Source organism: Poecilia mexicana, unplaced genomic scaffold (assembly GCF_051168715.1).
Source record: "Poecilia mexicana isolate PSO_F unplaced genomic scaffold, ASM5116871v1 scaffold_22, whole genome shotgun sequence".
NCBI classification, from domain to species: Eukaryota; Metazoa; Chordata; class Actinopteri; order Cyprinodontiformes; family Poeciliidae; genus Poecilia; species Poecilia mexicana.
Window position 1 is genome coordinate 5,145,986 of NW_028263391.1, and position 16,346 is coordinate 5,162,331.

The 16,346-nt window shown below is 42.4% G+C and overlaps 2 protein-coding genes across 8 annotated transcripts in view; both read left to right on the forward strand.

Moving 5' to 3' along the window:
* Positions 1-7,493, forward strand: part of numb (NUMB endocytic adaptor protein) — a 53,715-nt gene extending 46,222 nt beyond the window's left edge. For 2 of the 5 annotated variants that reach the window (XM_088002729.1, XM_088002732.1), the window contains 6 exons: positions 1,171-1,311; positions 1,491-1,695; positions 2,126-2,425; positions 3,172-3,315; positions 3,659-3,805; positions 5,236-7,493. In XM_088002729.1, coding sequence (XP_087858855.1) covers positions 1,171-1,311; positions 1,491-1,695; positions 2,126-2,425; positions 3,172-3,315; positions 3,659-3,805; positions 5,236-5,975 — 1,677 coding nt within the window. In that variant the 3' untranslated portion in view covers positions 5,976-7,493. The remainder of the gene's footprint in view (positions 1-1,170; positions 1,312-1,490; positions 1,696-2,125; positions 2,426-3,171; positions 3,316-3,658; positions 3,806-5,235) is intronic. The other 3 variants (XM_088002731.1, XM_088002733.1, XM_088002734.1) reach the window with 2 other exon arrangements.
* A 709-nt stretch (positions 7,494-8,202) lies between these two features.
* exd2 (exonuclease 3'-5' domain containing 2) lies at positions 8,203-16,015 on the forward strand. Of its 3 annotated transcripts, none has more exons than XM_014993491.2 (10): positions 8,246-8,326; positions 9,805-9,853; positions 9,931-10,382; positions 10,595-10,851; positions 10,938-11,064; positions 12,159-12,469; positions 12,549-12,655; positions 13,047-13,182; positions 13,278-13,646; positions 14,961-16,015. In XM_014993491.2, exons 3-10 carry the CDS (start codon positions 9,972-9,974, stop codon positions 15,175-15,177), a joined length of 1,935 nt encoding a protein of 644 aa, XP_014848977.1. In that variant the 5' UTR covers positions 8,246-8,326; positions 9,805-9,853; positions 9,931-9,971; the 3' UTR covers positions 15,178-16,015. The 3 variants fall into 3 exon arrangements, with proteins under 3 accessions (XP_087858861.1, XP_014848977.1, XP_014848978.1); XM_014993492.2 differs by having other exon boundaries at positions 9,931-10,367; XM_088002735.1 differs by lacking the exon at positions 9,805-9,853 and having other exon boundaries at positions 8,203-8,326; positions 9,954-10,382.
* The last annotated feature ends 331 nt before the right edge of the window (positions 16,016-16,346 follow it).

Genomic DNA, 16,346 nt, shown 5'->3' on the forward strand with positions numbered 1-16,346 from the left:
GTTTTTTTTTTTTCTCATGAGACATTTTCTGTCTGGCTGAAGTTTGAGACATATTCGTTGCATTCTGTGACTGGAGGCGGTTGAGGTTACTGGTAACTAACTAGCTGCTAATATACCCTTGATGGCTAGCTAGCTAGCTTTTTTACATCTGTCATGGGTACGTGCAAGTTTATTGTCAATTTATTATCTTTTGTACATTTCTGTCAAGATACAGGTGTTAAATTTCATTGATATTGGTCTTAAAAAGTTTTAAATTTGATTTGGTGAAACTTTCAAAAAACCCTATTAATTGTATCCTTCTGTGTTTTGGTTTGTCATGTAAAACTTTGGTAAAATATAGGAATGTCTGACATTTAAATGCTGTGATGAAGTTAAATATTTTTTAAGTTGGTCATCTTATATAGAGTCATTACTCAATCTGGATCAATAGGTTACAGAACCAGATTTTAGACTAGCATAGTCAGCTTAGTTGGTCTTATGTAATGTTTACATTTTCTGAAAACACTGAATTTTGTGTTTTCCTTACCTGTAAGCCATAATCACCAAAACTGCAAGAGATAAAGTCTTGAAATATATAACTCGAGGTGTGAACAAAATTTCCTTGAAAGTGGTAAAGTAGCAAAATGTGAAAACATTATAGGTGCATGTTTAAGCTCTAAATATTGAATATACTGACCTTATATATTAATTATAATAAAAAAAATCTACAGTAATCTACAGCTCAGATGACCTCCAAAATGCCCTTTTTTGTCATTATGTGCCCTGTGCAACTTTATGTGGAACTAATGACTTGTTCATATGGAACCAAATGAGAGGTCATACTGACATCTGCTGGAAATATCTGGTAATGACATAAAAAAAAATTCTCAGTTTTTGGGGTCAGCTGTCCGAGTTGGATATAAAACTATATATTTGAGGGAAAAATGTGAATGAAAGAATAAAAAGATAAAAATAAACTATATGCAATTTATAAAAAATGCTTTATAGAGTTACAGTAAATCAGAATTATTTTTGAATTTTGTTTTGGACTCAGAAATCGTTTCCTGTAATTGATGAGAAAACACTGATTCAAAGACCAAAAATGAATAAAACTGAGCTCACGTTTTAATATTGTTCCGTTTCCCAGCTCTCGGCTTTGACAATGCTAACGATGGAAACTGCTTTCCGCAGGACCTGATTCTGGATCAGACGATAGAGAAGGTTTCATTCTGCGCTCCTGACAGGAACTTTGAGAGGGCGTTCTCTTACATCTGCAGGGACGGCACCACGCGACGCTGGATCTGCCACTGTTTCATGGCCATTAAAGACTCAGTAAGAACTAGCTCAGTCACCGCCGACGCTGTGCTCACGGTGCTTTATAGGAAGACCTGCTCAAACCTCTTCTCTGGAGGACGAGTTTGAGCTGTGGCCTTCAGAAATAAAAGGCGCGTGTTTTTGGCTTTTTGTGGCGCCGCGGTGAGAATCTTCATCCTTTGTGTCGTCCCTGTCAGGGAGAGCGACTCAGCCACGCTGTGGGCTGCGCGTTTGCCGCTTGTCTGGAGCGAAAACAGAAGCGGGAGAAGGAGTGCGGCGTCACGGCAACCTTTGATGCCAACAGAACCACTTTTACTCGGGAAGGCTCATTTCGTGTTACCACAGCAACGGAGGCTGCAGAGAGGGAAGAAGTCATGAGACAATTGCAGGATGCTAAGAAAGGTGCGTACTTTAATGGATGGAGAGTTAGACTTCAGAACTTATGAATCTCTAAGTAGTTGATGTGAGAGCTGTGTTTGTAGTTTTTACAGTATCTTTCTTTTTCTTTCTATTCCTTTCTCTTTTTATTTCATTCTGTCGTTATGCCACTACTTTTTTCTCTTTCATTTGATCTTTTTGTCTCTTCTTTTTTCCTCTTTCTTTGTCGTCTTTCTTTTTATTTTCTTATCCATCTTTTCTCTCCTGCTTTTGTTGCTCCCCACCTCAGCAGGGATTGAGCAGATATAGAAAATAGATGGATTCATAAAGTTGGTTTCAGTAGCAGTCTCTTGAAACCAATAACTTGCCAGAAACTTGCCTCCTAGCTGTACCACATGTAAACCTCTCAGCTCTTCAGTGGGTTATTACCTCATTGTCTCCTTCTCTTTACCAGCAGAGACAGAGTTGAATATTGTCGGGAACTCTGCCAACAACGTGACAAACTCCTCGGTGCTCCAGTCAGGAAGCTCCCCGTCCCCCTCGTCCTCTCCGCCTCTCTCCGTAGCGGCTCTGGGGCCTCAGGTGATACCCCGCAGACACGCTCCAGCCGAGGCCCTTGCCCGCCAGGGCTCCTTCAGGGGCTTTCCGGCCCTCAGCCAGAAGACGTCCCCCTTCAAGCGACAGCTATCGCTGCGCATGAACGAGCTGCCCTCCACCATGCAGCGCAAATCTGACTTCCCTATTAAAAACACAGGTGATGATTTAAAGCACGTTACTGAAAAACCTTCAGAAAGAAATCTGAGTATTATAAAGTCTGTGCATTGTTTCCCTCTAGTGTTGGGTAAAAGGATTCGCTATGGAGCAAAGATACTTTAAAACCTTGGAAAGTCCTGACATGGCTGGAATACACTGGCTGCTTAGTGGCTGGGAATTTAATTTGTAGCGTAAGACTTCTGGTTTCTCTGAGGTTTTAGTAGCAGCTCTTCAAAATGGGAAAGACATAAAAACATTCCCTTGAAGTAAGGCAGCTATGGGTCAGACTGCGTCAGGAGAATTCCTGCAACAATGGGCATTTGACCTTAACCACAGTGAGGGCAATAATTAAATTTCATCTTTACCATCATGCACGCAGTGGGGGAAATGTTAGTTAAGTAAAAAATTGAGGTCACCAAGTCTCCATAGCAACTATTAGATGTCATTTACAGGGAGGCATGAAGAAAAGGTAGAAAACGGCATTTTCTTTTTTTTTTTTTTTTTTTTTTTAAGAAAAGGGAAACAGTTGATCAGTCTATAATAGGTCCGGTTTCAAAATTCATTGCACAACATTAAACCCTTTGATGGATTGCTTTTATATTTAAGAAAGGAAAAAAAACAACAGTATTTTCCAGTTTTCCATAAGCCGATATATCCTTAAAAATCAACAATCTGAAACAAAAGCACAATGCTGAAATGGGCTGAATTCTGTGCATGTATTTGAACTCTGCATCCTCGTCCCTGCAGTCCCTGAAGTGGAAGGAGAAAACGACAGCATCAGTTCGCTGTGCACTCAGATCGCCACGGCGTTCAGCGGGCCCCCTGAGGACCCGTTCTCTTCTGCTCCGATGCCCAAACCGGCATCCTCTCCTCAGTCCCCCGTGGCGCCAGGTAAAACCTGTTCCTATCTGCTCTGTGACACTCACTCTGGCCACTCACTCCCTTTTCAGTGCGATTTGTTCAAATTATTAGTCCGATATAGTCATTTTGTTCTGATATCAGATCATAAACAAATTTAATTTGTTCCTCACTTTTAAACTCTATGTGGCATCTACCTTTATATTTTAACGCCTGCCTCTCTGTTTGTTCGCTATGAAGTTTCTAACACTTGTGTTAAAGAAGCAATTAACACCTCAAGCTTACCTATTAACAGCATGGTAGCTTTGCACGTCTAAGGAAAGATCGCCTCCATCTTTCAGAGCTTGCATCAGCTTTTGTCTCTTATTGGCTTTAGTGAATGGCACCATGCCTGCCTTCTCCATTGCTGCCACTGCCGCTCCTGCCGCCTCCAACCCCACCGTCCTGCACCCCGCTCTGCCTACGCGAGAGACTAACCCCTGGGCCGCAAACCCGGCGGGGCCCGCCGCTCCAACCCTCCCAGGTAAGCAGCTCTGCAGGGGAGTCTTGAGATTTCTGTTCACTCTGAGAGTGAAGTCCTCGTCTATCCTGGATGTTTCATCACTCCTGGTTTGTAAAAAAAATAATAATAATTTATTTTAAAAAAGAGTCCTGTTTCTTAGTTTCACAAAAAGGTTTTTAACACTCGCTTAACATGGCGAACCATCTCATTCACCTGCTGGACTGTGCCTTACCAGAGGCATGAAACTTGGAAAAATTTCGAAATCGATAAAGTTTATTTTTATAGCACATTTCAGCAACTGGGCAGTTTAAAGTGCTTTACATCATGAAAACACAAAATCATCATAAACACGTCTTGCAGTCAACAACTGTGAAAACCAGTAACAGGCGTTACATTTTGTCAAGTCCAAACCTCCAGCTGGGAGGTCTGGCTGTCAGCCTGGAATGACCGCCTGGAGGCACTAAAAGCTGGGATCGGAGGGATGGAACGCTCCCGTCCTCTGGTGGTGGTGGAAGACTATAAAAAAACATTTTGCCAAATTTTAAACGTTTGCTCAATATTCGCATGACAGTTGGATGGAATCACAGCGACTGAATAGGATTGTTATGTAGAGCATCAGCTTAAACACCAACATTAGGATATTTAGTGAGAAAAGAAGCTTCTGCGCTAAAATCATTTCAAGCATCTTTCACTTCTTGAACTCTTTTGCATTTTCCTCAAACATAAATAGGTTTGGGGGATTATAGGTAAACCGCATGGATAATTGTGAAATGGCTGGAAAATTGTGCATGGTTTTGAAAAATTGAAAAAATATTTTAGAAAATGTGGCGTTCGTCTGTATTCAGAGCCCTTTAATTTGATACCCGTAAATAAATTCCAGTGCAACCAGTTGTCTTTTTCTTTCTTTGGAGTTTTACAGCGGCAGGGTGAATTATTATTGCCACCAACTGGTAAGAAGTTTGGATCAAAACCAGCTATGTTGTTCTCTATCAGCTCAGTTACTTAAAAATAACATCCAAGTGCCTTCAGAATATGTTTATAGAAGACTGAGTTCGGGTCAGATAAAACCAGAGCCAAACTTTTCATGGTCTTTATGGAAAGCACTTTATTTGGTGGAAACCTAACATGTAAATATGGATTAAGGCAAATGATGAGCAGGAGTTTTTAAAGAGGCAGAGGTCCAATTTCATGGTGTTAAATTCCAAAGTTAAATTTGTTTTAAGTCATATTTGATATATAAAGCATTTTTATAACAACTGAAGGAAATATTGTTAACTTGAGTGTACATTATATTGCCTCTTTAAATAAAATACGTTATCCAGTGACAAAATTTGGAAAATTTTGCTCTAATGCTCTAATGCAGGGTATTGTTGATGTTGTTAGCATCATCTTTGTGTCTTAACAATGACAGATTGATTTTTTTTTTTGTGTGTTTTTCTTTCTTACATCAGGGGGAGACTGGACATCAGCGACGCCAGCAATAGTAGCTCCTCCCACCGCCTCTCCGGCCATGTCTGCCCACAAACGCACGCCATCAGAAGCCGACCGCTGGTTGGAAGAAGTCACTAAATCAGTCCGTGTGCCGCAGTCTAAACCAATGGCAGCGGGAGGCACGCCTCCCCCACAGCCATTCGCTGCCCCGGTGCATACCCCCATGGCTCCAGTCCCCGTCGTCCCCACAGTTCCCTTTATGCCTTCCCTGCCCCCTCCTGTCCCCATGGTGCCCCCCCGCCAACCCGCTTTCCAACCCCCAGCGCCGGCCTCTTACCCAGTGTCCAACGGTCTGCCGTTCCCCCAGCCCAGCGTTCCTGTGTTTGGCATAACTCCCTCACAGATGGTGGCCAACGTGTTCGGCTCCGCCACCCAGCCGCAGCCGTTTCCCATCCCGGCTGTCGCCACCATGCCACAGACTGGTGACGCTCAGGCCATCAATAACGTCTCCCCGTACATCAAACCCCCGGCGCCCACCGAGGTCCACATCCAGCCCCCGAACGGCAGGGCCGCCTTCAATGGCGCAGACGGCTGGGCGGCCTCGTCCTCCCAGTATGGCCAGCCTGCACCGGCACAGCAAGAAGACGCGTTCGAAGCCCAGTGGGCAGCGCTAGAGAACCGCCCGCACCAGCGCACCACCCCGTCCCCCACAAACCCGTTCTCCACCGAGCTGCACAAGACTTTTGAGATCCAGCTGTGATCGCAGTGCCATCAGAAAGCACCAGGTAGCTGGGGGCGGACTCGACAGTCGCCCCGCCCCTTCCTGCTGGCGTTCTATTGGACACCCACTGCACGGGTGGTCTGGGAGAAAAAGCAAAACGAGCCCCATGCAGCATCAAGGGGAAAAAAAAAAAAAGTAAAACAAAACAGGTTGTTGTGAAGACATTCACGGCTCCTCAGGCATTTCCTTTGTATTGTCTGTATTGTTTTGTTTGTGGTTGTGAAGCTCAAGGTTATCATTACCCTGTGGAGCGCAACTCCCTTCTGCCAGCTAGCTTTGCTCACCGAGGCCCTCTGCTGGCGGGCGAGGGACGCAGCACTGAGAGAACTCAACTTCCACATGAGAAGTCCTCCATAAAAGCCACCCAATCAGAAGGCGAGAGCCAGACAATGCCAAAATCTTTATTTTTATGCATCAAGTATATTTGAAATAGCTTTGGAATCTAACAGAAGAGTTGTAAGTAATCTTGCCAAAGGCACGGGATAGTTACAATGTTCATGTACACAAGAAAAGATCATGTATATTATACATAAATATATATATATATATATATCTAAAGAATCTATACTGTACACAGAGCTCACAGCAGTGCAAATTTTTAATGTGATGTAAAGAGATTTTTTTGTGAAGGGATAGCTGCTTTTTTGAGTGTACTTTTTTTTTCTTCCTAATTTTTAACAAAAAATCTTGATGCTGTTTGTTGCATCGCCTAACTGAATGGGGGAAAAAACCCAATATCTCACCGTGAAATAGGGTATCTTTGCAGCAACAATCAGCTTGAACTCGGCCATGGTGGTGGTGCCTGTATGGTCTCTTACTTGTCCTTAATTTTTAACGATTTAGGACAAATTAGTATTTTTTTTTTTGTAGCACCAATCTTGTTTTATATTATTATTTAACAATCTGGTTTTACCTCCTCCTCCTGGGGGATTTTTTTTAAATGTAGTTGATTTTTATGTTTTATTATGTTTTTTCTGCACATGCACTAAACCAGATCATTTGTGAGCTTGATTAATATGGGCTGGTCAATCATGGTGCTGCAGTAGCTGATCTGGCCTGGTTTCCATTAGCATACTGTTAGCTCTGATGGGCTGCAGAACCCCCACTGGGAGGAAAAGAAGATTTTTTTTCCCCATCTGCTCTATTTGATTTTCTTTCTCTCTCTCTCTCTCTCTCTCTCTCTCTTTTTTTTAATCAAACCTCCGAATATGATCAATTCTCTGATCTACTTTTCCATTTTGTAAGTATTTCATTTCTTTATTCCAGCTCTTTGGAGGGAAAAACTGAAGCTAATGGGGTTGAATAAATTTATGGTGATAGAAGAAAAAGCAGTCTGTGTTCCTGATTTATTCATATTCAGTGCCTGGTTAATAGTATTTCTGCAAATTTTTCTTTTTCATTTTGCTACATGATCAACAGAGTAGAGACACAGGATACAATTTTTTTTTTTTTTTTTTTTACAAATAAAAGTTTGAAAAGCGTGGATATGTTCAGTGACTTTCAGTTTCCACTATGTTTTTGTTTTTTGGTTCAGATTCTTCCATTTTGCTCTTCTGGAGTCTGTTTCCTAATTTTTATTTTTATTTTTTTTTTGACATTTCTGTCGCCATGTTCAGGGTGATGCCTGGTGTTTAATTTTTGTATAAACATTGCTACAGATTTTCAGATACTTTTACCTATATGCTTTCATGTAAACCACTCCATTTGCATGTGGAAGGGACGTTTTGCTGGCTAGAAACATGAAGGTAAGGCTCTCAGTCGATTATCTCAGCTGGCCTGTTGTAAAGCAACACTCGCTAGCTGTATGATTAGGGGTAATAGCCTCCTTTGAAGTGAACATTTTGAATGCTTTTGTTATTGACGTTATGAGGAAAAAAAAGACTCACTTCTGTAGTTAGACTTTTTTCCCCCAGTGGTCCTAATCATTTCCCATACATTTTAAAAACCTGCCCTGATAAAGTGCTGAAATATGTTACAGCTAATGAGACTGTTCACGTTTTATTTTTTATGCAATATCTTAATGGTTCTAATGAAAGTCTGTTAATTTTTTACTTAGTTTTATACTCGAGGCATAAAAATATCAGTGCTTGCTGTAAGATATAACACGTTAATATTATTTTAAAGTGGCTCTGCTGGCCTTTCTCTAAGAAACAGACTTGGCAGCGGATGTTTCGTTTAGTAATTCATCCATCCAGCAGGAGGCGGTAGCTGCTGCGCTGCTCCCCGCTGCAGCACCGCAGTTATAAATGCAGCGCAGAAGAAATGGATCGGCGCAGCAAACAACTTTACATGCATGTGGAAGGGGTGTTCTGCTGGCTAGAAACATAAAGGTAAGGTTCTCAGTCGATTATCTCAGCTGGCCTGTTGTAAATCAACGTTTGCGCCGCAGCTGTGAGGCAAAGTGCAGCGAGCTGCTAAGGTTGAAGCTAGTTCACTGGTTAGCTGTTATGCTAACTAGGTTAAGGTATGTTGACTTGAAGGGAAAACGGTAAACAATCAAAATAAACTGTAGTTTGTCTTGCATTCAACACGTGCACGCTTCAGACAGAGCAATGAGACCGTGTTGACAGCGCAGCTCTTAGAGCAGATGCTAGAAAGTTGCTTGTTTTCTAGGTGCTAGCATCCGATTCAGCACTGGAGTAAAGGACTATCTGACTGAAGTTAGGCACTCTGAACGACTTTTGATGAGCTCCACTAAAACTCTAAAGGCTTAGAATGGTCTAACTAACATAATGAAATGTTCAGCATTGCTAATTATGCTTCAAAATAATGTTTTATATATTTGGTGTGTAATTTCAGGCGTTTTTTATCAGAAAATTTAGACTACATTCGATTGAGTTTTGGATTTAAGATGTTTAAATCTTATCTAAACAGCGAAAAAAATATTTGTGCATGTATATTTTTTTCCATTGACAAAGGCTTGATTTAATTTGTTACATTACAAAGGGCTATTTCAGGACCTTTTTTTTGTTTGCTTATATTTTAGTCCATATTAGATTAGACCCTTCTTTAAAAAACACATTACTGGACTGGACTACCCCACCAAATAATCAAATTAAACATGTTTTCATACATTGCTAGCGCTTAGGTTTTCCAAGCAGGCTGGAAAAGTAAGGAATTTGATTTGGTCCAGTTTATTTCTGTACACTTGAAAACAGCAGTTGATCGATATCCTGTGCAGCTGAAGTAATAAAATAACACAAAACATGTTTGGCAATCTTCCATTCAATGTACTTTTTATACACCAGCTGCTCAAAAACGAATCGTTATCTGGTTTTTTAATGGCACCGCTCATGGCGGCAGCATGTAGGATGATGCTTGTTACGACTAGGACTGCGCCATATTTAGGTGCGATAAAATTGGTGAATTCTGCGATAACGATATGACTTGTGGTTTTATAAAAACAAAATCGTCAATTTAATTTTTGCTTTGAGTTCAAAGCATAAAGACACCAGATAAAAGGTGGTCTACATAAATTATGGAGTTATAAAATCAGTTGCAACCATCTCAAACACAGATTTAGTGAAAAAGTTCTTTTGTGATTGAGTAATTTAGTTGCAGTATCATAATCATTTGACCTCTTTACCTTCTAAAACGATTTATGCTGACATTAAAAGAAACACTCGTCACCACATATTGCAGTCATAGAGAGCCTCAATCCATGATGTGGTATTTCATGAGCTAACACTTATTGCAGACCAAGCTGCTCTTAGGAATTACGATAAATTTGCGATACATTTTGACCGTCTGTTTGTAAGGCTGTAATGTGAAGGGCAGTTTGTGAAAGGACATTGTTTTCTTTCTGCAGGGAAGCACCCAGTCAACTGAGAGAACGTAAACAAGAACTAGAAGGGAAGGTAAGACATTACAAACTGGTGGATGTTTGCTAATAGACCTGCTTACTAAATAAAACTCTGATTCTTTGTTGTCCTAGCCTTGAACTCTTCAGTCTGTAAGAAATCAGGGAAAGTCAACATGTCTCCTCGAGGGCCTTTAACCACCGTCATAACAACCGTTGTGGGGGCGGCCTTAGGTGGGCTGCTGGTATGGCAGGTATATCGAACAAAGCGGAAGAAGCCGTCTTCTGTCCAGAAGGCGGCGGAACCGACAGTCCCTCTGCGTCCCGTCGAAAATGCTCCGGCGCGTACGGAGAGTCAACAAACCCAGCTGCTGTGCCTGGCTCACGATGAGTTTAAAACGGCAGAGTGTCAGACCGAAAGTGCGCCCCGTGCTGTCCACATCCCGACCTGCAAGCAAATGCTGGCGGTGAAACCGGTGACGGTGAGCTCTCAAGAGGACTGGCTGGAGATGTGGCCGCTGATGCAGAAGGAGCTGTTGGTGTTCCCGGTTCTGGGGCTCGACTGTGAATGGGTAAAGGCCCAAGGCGTAAGAAATATGTTTTGCATGACTTTTACTTGATCGTAAAAAGGAAAAGATCCCCTTGAAAGCGCAGATAATTGTATCGTCGAAGTAGAAAGAAAGCAGATTGACTCTGATTGGATTTTTTTCTTTTTATTTCTCATAAATTCCTTGTTTCATGTGGGCTTGTCTGACCTGGCTCCGCCCCTTCTTTTTTTTTTTTTTTTTTAATCCCGCAGGTCTCAATGAAGGGCAGAAGGTCCGAGGTGTCTCTGCTGCAGATGGCCACCTACTCGGGTCTGTGCGTCCTGGTGAGGATGCTGACGTTCCGCGGTGGCCAGCAGCAGTTTCCACTCAGCTTCGTGGAAGTTCTCAGAGATCCGCACGTTCTGAAAGTCGGAGTGGGTTGCTATGACGACGGGAAGCGTCTGACGCGCGACTACGGCCTGTCCCTGGCCACCACCGTCGACCTGCGCCACCTCGCCTTAAGGGAAAGGTTTGTTTTTAAGAGAAGTCCTGTCGTTATGAATACTTGTGGATTTGATTGCAAACCCGTCTTCATGACATGATTCCCTCTTCCAGCCGATCCTCTGTCAGTAATGGCCTCAGTCTCAAGTCCTTGGCTGCAGATCTGTTAAATGTACCTCTGGATAAGTCTCTGGAGTTGCGCTGCAGCAACTGGGAAGCGGATCAGTTGACACTAGAGCAGGTACGGAGCCTCTAATTTCAGTGTATTTAATGAAATGAGTCCACCAGAGTTTTGGACTTTATATCCAACAGTAAGTTAAGAGATGCTCCCATCGGGGTTTTCTGTTTTTTACTGTAAATCTGGCTGTTATTTATACTGGAAGAGATGACATCAAACCATATGTGACAGAGCAGACCTTGTAAAATTGACTAATTTTAAAGGGAGTGTATTATTTTTAAAAAACATACTTTTTTGAGCTTTACGTTGTGCCATGTTATTATTCCCTTATCAAAAACATACCGGTAGTGTTGCTTCGATTCTATCAATCATGTTTGAGAAATCATTAATTCTCCCTTGGCAGCCTTTCTGCCACTCGGCTCCTCCAGACTAGCAGCAGCAGCAATTGGCAAACACCTGGTTTAACTGCTGAGCTCAGGCTGTTGCTCACTGATTGGCTCGGAGGTGGTGTCACTGGTTTCTGTTAATCATCATAATTGTGCAGATTGTAACTGGGAAAATAAAGTTGCCTAATGGAAACGAGGCCATTTGGAAAAAAGGTTTTTGCGTTAGGACGAGGTGTTTTTTCAGCCATATCAAAATTGGTGTTTTTTTACAAAACTGCAATAAAAATACTTTTTTTTTTGGGGGGAATGTGCCATTTTGTACCCCCCAACAACACGCTTATTTGTGGTCACTCGCCTCCTTGCCCCGTGTACTTCTGGCTCCACCAGAAGTCTCACTGTTCATCACAAGCTGAATTTGTCATTCAAACGTGTTGAATCAAGAGCTCTTCTGTAAAATCGCCGACTTTAATTTCTGCGCTTCAATGAGATGCTGACTTCTCTGATGGCTCATAGATGAGCGCGAGTCCTTAAATATCAATACATCTCGTGCGTTTCCGCCGTCGCCGCCATGATTTTTTAAAAATGACTTTTCACGTGAATAATCTCATTCACGTGTAATTTTTTACTCGCATTTTTTATTTAATGGAAACACATTGCGAACTTGTTTTTATTTTTCGACATTATCAGGGCATTTTTACGTCTCGTGCACATTCGTAATGGAGAAACACGTCTACCTTCTTCCCTGAACGCTGCCCTCGCTGCCTCCTGCAGACGACGTACGCCGCCAGAGACGCTCAGATTTCTGTGGCGCTCTTCCTTCGTGTCCTCGGCCTGCAGACCGAAACCGGTCCCGCCCTTTCCAGCGGGAGCTCCTACTCGGAGCTGGTGTCCCGCTGCCAGGGTCTGGTGGACGTCCCCTTCAGAGGCCGCTGGGACGGAGACGACGGCGCCCCCGAAGGCGAGCGAAGGCGGAGGACGAGGAAGCCGGCGATGAACAACAGCCCGGAGTCTGGAGATCAGCAAGTCCCAGACCCTCGGAAGAACAACCGGAGGAAACCGCTAGGCGTCGGCTACTCCGCCAGGTCAGACGAAGACGAGCGTGTTTTGGTTTCCCGTCCATCGAGAAAAGGGGTGTAAATTTGTCGCCTCGGCTCGTTACAGGAAGTCTCCGCTCTACGATAACTGCTTCCTGAACGCGCCTGATGGCCAGCCTCTCTGTACGTGCGACAAAAAGAAAGCCCTGTGGTACCTGGACAAAGGAATCGGAGGTAATGCAGGCTGGGCGATGACTCACATTTTTATTTTATAAAGATTTACATTTGAGGTTCTTTTTTTCCCCGACATAATCCAGGGTGATGTCAGCGCGCCCAGGGCCGCCATCTTGTTTCACAAGCAAGATGCTCATCCTAATACTTAGTCGTTCAATTCAGAATATATTTAGAAAATATTTTCAAAGAGGCTTTTATTTCTGTGCTTTGTAGTTTTTTTTAGAATGGAAAGCTAGAGGGGAGAAAAAGATTCAAATCGGTTTTGGTATCAAAAAAAAAAAAATCTGATTTTATTTTTAAGCCACATCAGCTGGCCCTAGTTCAGGCCAACATTCCCAATAAATGAGTTATAGAGTTAAATCTTGTTGTAATTTTGCTGTTTGTAACTCAGAGCTGCAGAGTGAAGACCCCTTCATTGTGCGGCTTCTCTTCGAGCCGTCTGGACGCCCCGACTCCCAGCAAGACTACTACCTGACCGCAAAGGAAAACCTCTGTGTCGTCTGTGGGAAAGCAGACTCCTATATCAGGTGTGACTCTGTCCCAAGCGGCACTCGTTTCAGATTTGAAATTTGTCTTAATCTCCACCCCTTTTTCTCTCGCCAAAAAAAAAAAAAAACCTCAGGAAAAACATCGTACCGCACGAGTACCGGCGACATTTCCCCACGGAGATGAAGGACCACAACTCCCACGACATCCTGCTGCTCTGCACCAGCTGCCACGCCGCCTCCAACGTGCATGATGGCTTCCTGAAGCAGCAGTTGGCCAATGAGTTCGCCGCCCCACAGGGCTGTGAGGAGGGCGTCCGGGTGCTGGAGGACTCGGACCGCCGGCGGGTGCGCTCGGCAGCTCGGGCGCTGCTCAGCGCCAAGGACGGGCTGCCGGAGCAGCGGCGGGACGAGCTGCAGCTGCTCATCAGGAACTACATGGACATGAACGAGGAGCAGGAACTGACCAACGAGGTGCTGCAGGAGGCCGCTGACCTGAAGACCAGGTGAGTCCGCTGCTTGTCAACGTCTCAGGAATGGACTTCAAGTAACCAAGCGACCATGTAAACATGTAAACAAGTGTTGATTTTCCAAGTGCTGTTTAAGCCACAAGTTCCCGTGGATCACATCGTACGCAGACGACGCCGTGATTTATGCTAAACTTTATATGCCAGATCTCTGGATGTAGTAGAAGTTTGTCAGTCTTCATCAATCATATTTTAACAAAAAGTAAGAACCAGGTCTGGGTAATATGGATTAACAATAAAATCTCAAGAAAAAAATACAGAATTAAATTTTTCAATTTTAATACCAAATTCAAAAAAAATAAAATTTCTCCCCTCCCCCCTCACTTTTTTCCTTAAATTACTAATGACAGAAAATATTTTTAAGAAACTTTATTTTACTTTGACGATTCAACATAAATACAAACTGTAAAACAAGATTGTTGTTCTTGGATGGGTTACCATCATTTTGGAAATCCAAAATTAGTGAAAAAAAAATTTCCCCCCAAAAAATGAAATCTTCAAAAACAGAAACGTTCAATTAATCTATTAAATCAGTTAAATTGATTTATTTCCCTGCTCTTGTAAGAACCGTTCTATTCTTATATTATCTCTACCTTCAAAGACGAGACTTAAATTTATTAGTGAAATCATCATTGATTACTATTGTGAAGCTTCCAGCAGTGATGCGGTAACGGTAATTTGATTTTGAAGTTGAATATCAAATTGCAGTTAAATTTGACGAGCAAAAGTAAAAACTCAAGTTTTGAATACAGTGTCTAAAACCAGCCATTGTTTTTAAACTTCATCCAGGAGTTTGTATACATGGGAGAAATTTCGGCGGGAATCGCCATGGCAATCGCTGCATGTACAGAGAACAAAATGGTAGCGGGGAGAAAAGTTTAAACTTGAACTTTCAAAGCCGCCTCAACCAGCAGCGGCGCACCGATTGTCGTTTTCTAGCCAATCACTAATCTTTAAAAACCCTGACCTTTAATTTTTATTTTTTTTCCTGGTTTGACTGTTGCTTACAAAAAAAAAGTCTGTTTTTGAAATAAAGTTTCAAAATAAGGGGCTTGCGTTTTAAATTTTTTGGATCATTACTCTGGTAGGATGTAAGCTTCAAGTGATGGGGACGTTCAAAATAATGTTTACCAGTTCTGTTTATTTTATGGCAAGCAGGAATTGTTCTAGCTATGGAACAAAAACATTTAGGTAAAGAGATAAACCGTCTTTAATTTAGCCGTTTAATTTAATGAACTTTTTCCTTTCATTGTCATCAGTCTGTCTCTCTCTCTCTCTCTCTTCCTCCTTAAGGATCTTGAACGAGGCCTACGTTCCTCACGGCCTAAAGGTGGTGCGTGCCCACGCCCAGCGGGGCCTGCGGGGCCTCATGGAGCTGGAGCGTCGCTGGAGGCGGCACTTCCTGACCACCATGCAGCCTCGCCACCTGCCACCTCTCTGGTCCGTGGACCACAACCACAGCAAGTTCCTCCGCAAGTTCGGAGAGGACCTGCCCATCAAACTCAACTGAGCGCCACGACCCCCTCAGAGGGATGGTCCAAAAAAAAAAAAAGAAAAAAAAAAACCTGTGGTGAAGTAACCCAGCAATTTGAAAAAACACTAACCTTTCAGCATCGTGGTGGATGTCTTTTTAATTATTCTATTTATTTATGAAAATAAGTTATTAGATAAAATAATAACCATTCATGATCTGATTTTTACATGAAAGCTGCTGCCTGCTCTTACTTCCCTGTCCTATTAAGTGAATCCATTTCCCCTCCATGCAGGTGAGCAGCACAATGAGCCAACTGGTTATGAGATTTTCCCTTTTACTCTATTGTCTGTTTTAGGTCAATAGAAGATTTCTTAAAACGCCTTGAAATCAAATGAATCTCTTTATTATTCTTTTTCTGTCTGTACCAGGAGTTTGGTTTCACGATGCGTTTGGGTTTGAATGTTTTTGAGCAAATCAAAGCTGGCATCTATTGGTTGGTCCTTTATGTTCTAGATGTTTCCATCCTGCCGCTGGGTTTCCGATGGTCGTGGCGTCTTCATGGCTCATGTTTTAGTGTGCCTCTTAACCCCACCCCGACCGATCGGAGACTCATCAGGATGCGACGCTTCATCGGTTTTTCAGCAGTTTCAGCACGACGTCGTTTCATCCAGAAGTCAAACCACACAGTAAACAAACGGGTGCCAACTCTCTTTCTCTCGATGTAACCGGGCGAACTTGAACCCCCCTGTCTTAAGAGGATTATGAATTATGTGAGGAAAACGTTTAAATCACTCATAACTTTGTTGCGTAAAGCGTCAAAGCTGTGTTTTTTTTTTTCCAAAAAGTGAAGAAATAAATGTTTGTAATAAACTGACCTTTTCCTGTTCATTTTCTGTTTTACACACACACACACACACACGCATAAAGGAATAAAACAGAAGAGAAAATAGGCTTATTTCTTACAAAATCACAGTTTAATAAATAGTTTGTAAAAATGAGTACAAAAGTGGTTTTCTTAACATTTCTTATATGAACGACTCGTTTCAGGTCAAAGTCTTTAGTTGAACCTTTTTTTTCTTTTCTTTTTTGTCAACATTTCTTATTTTTACAATCTAGTTCTGCTGAATTAAGGCCTCTTGATTTTGGCATCAGAACAATCTGCTAGTCGAATGTTTTTTTGTTTTTTTTGTTTTTTTTTTCTTCTT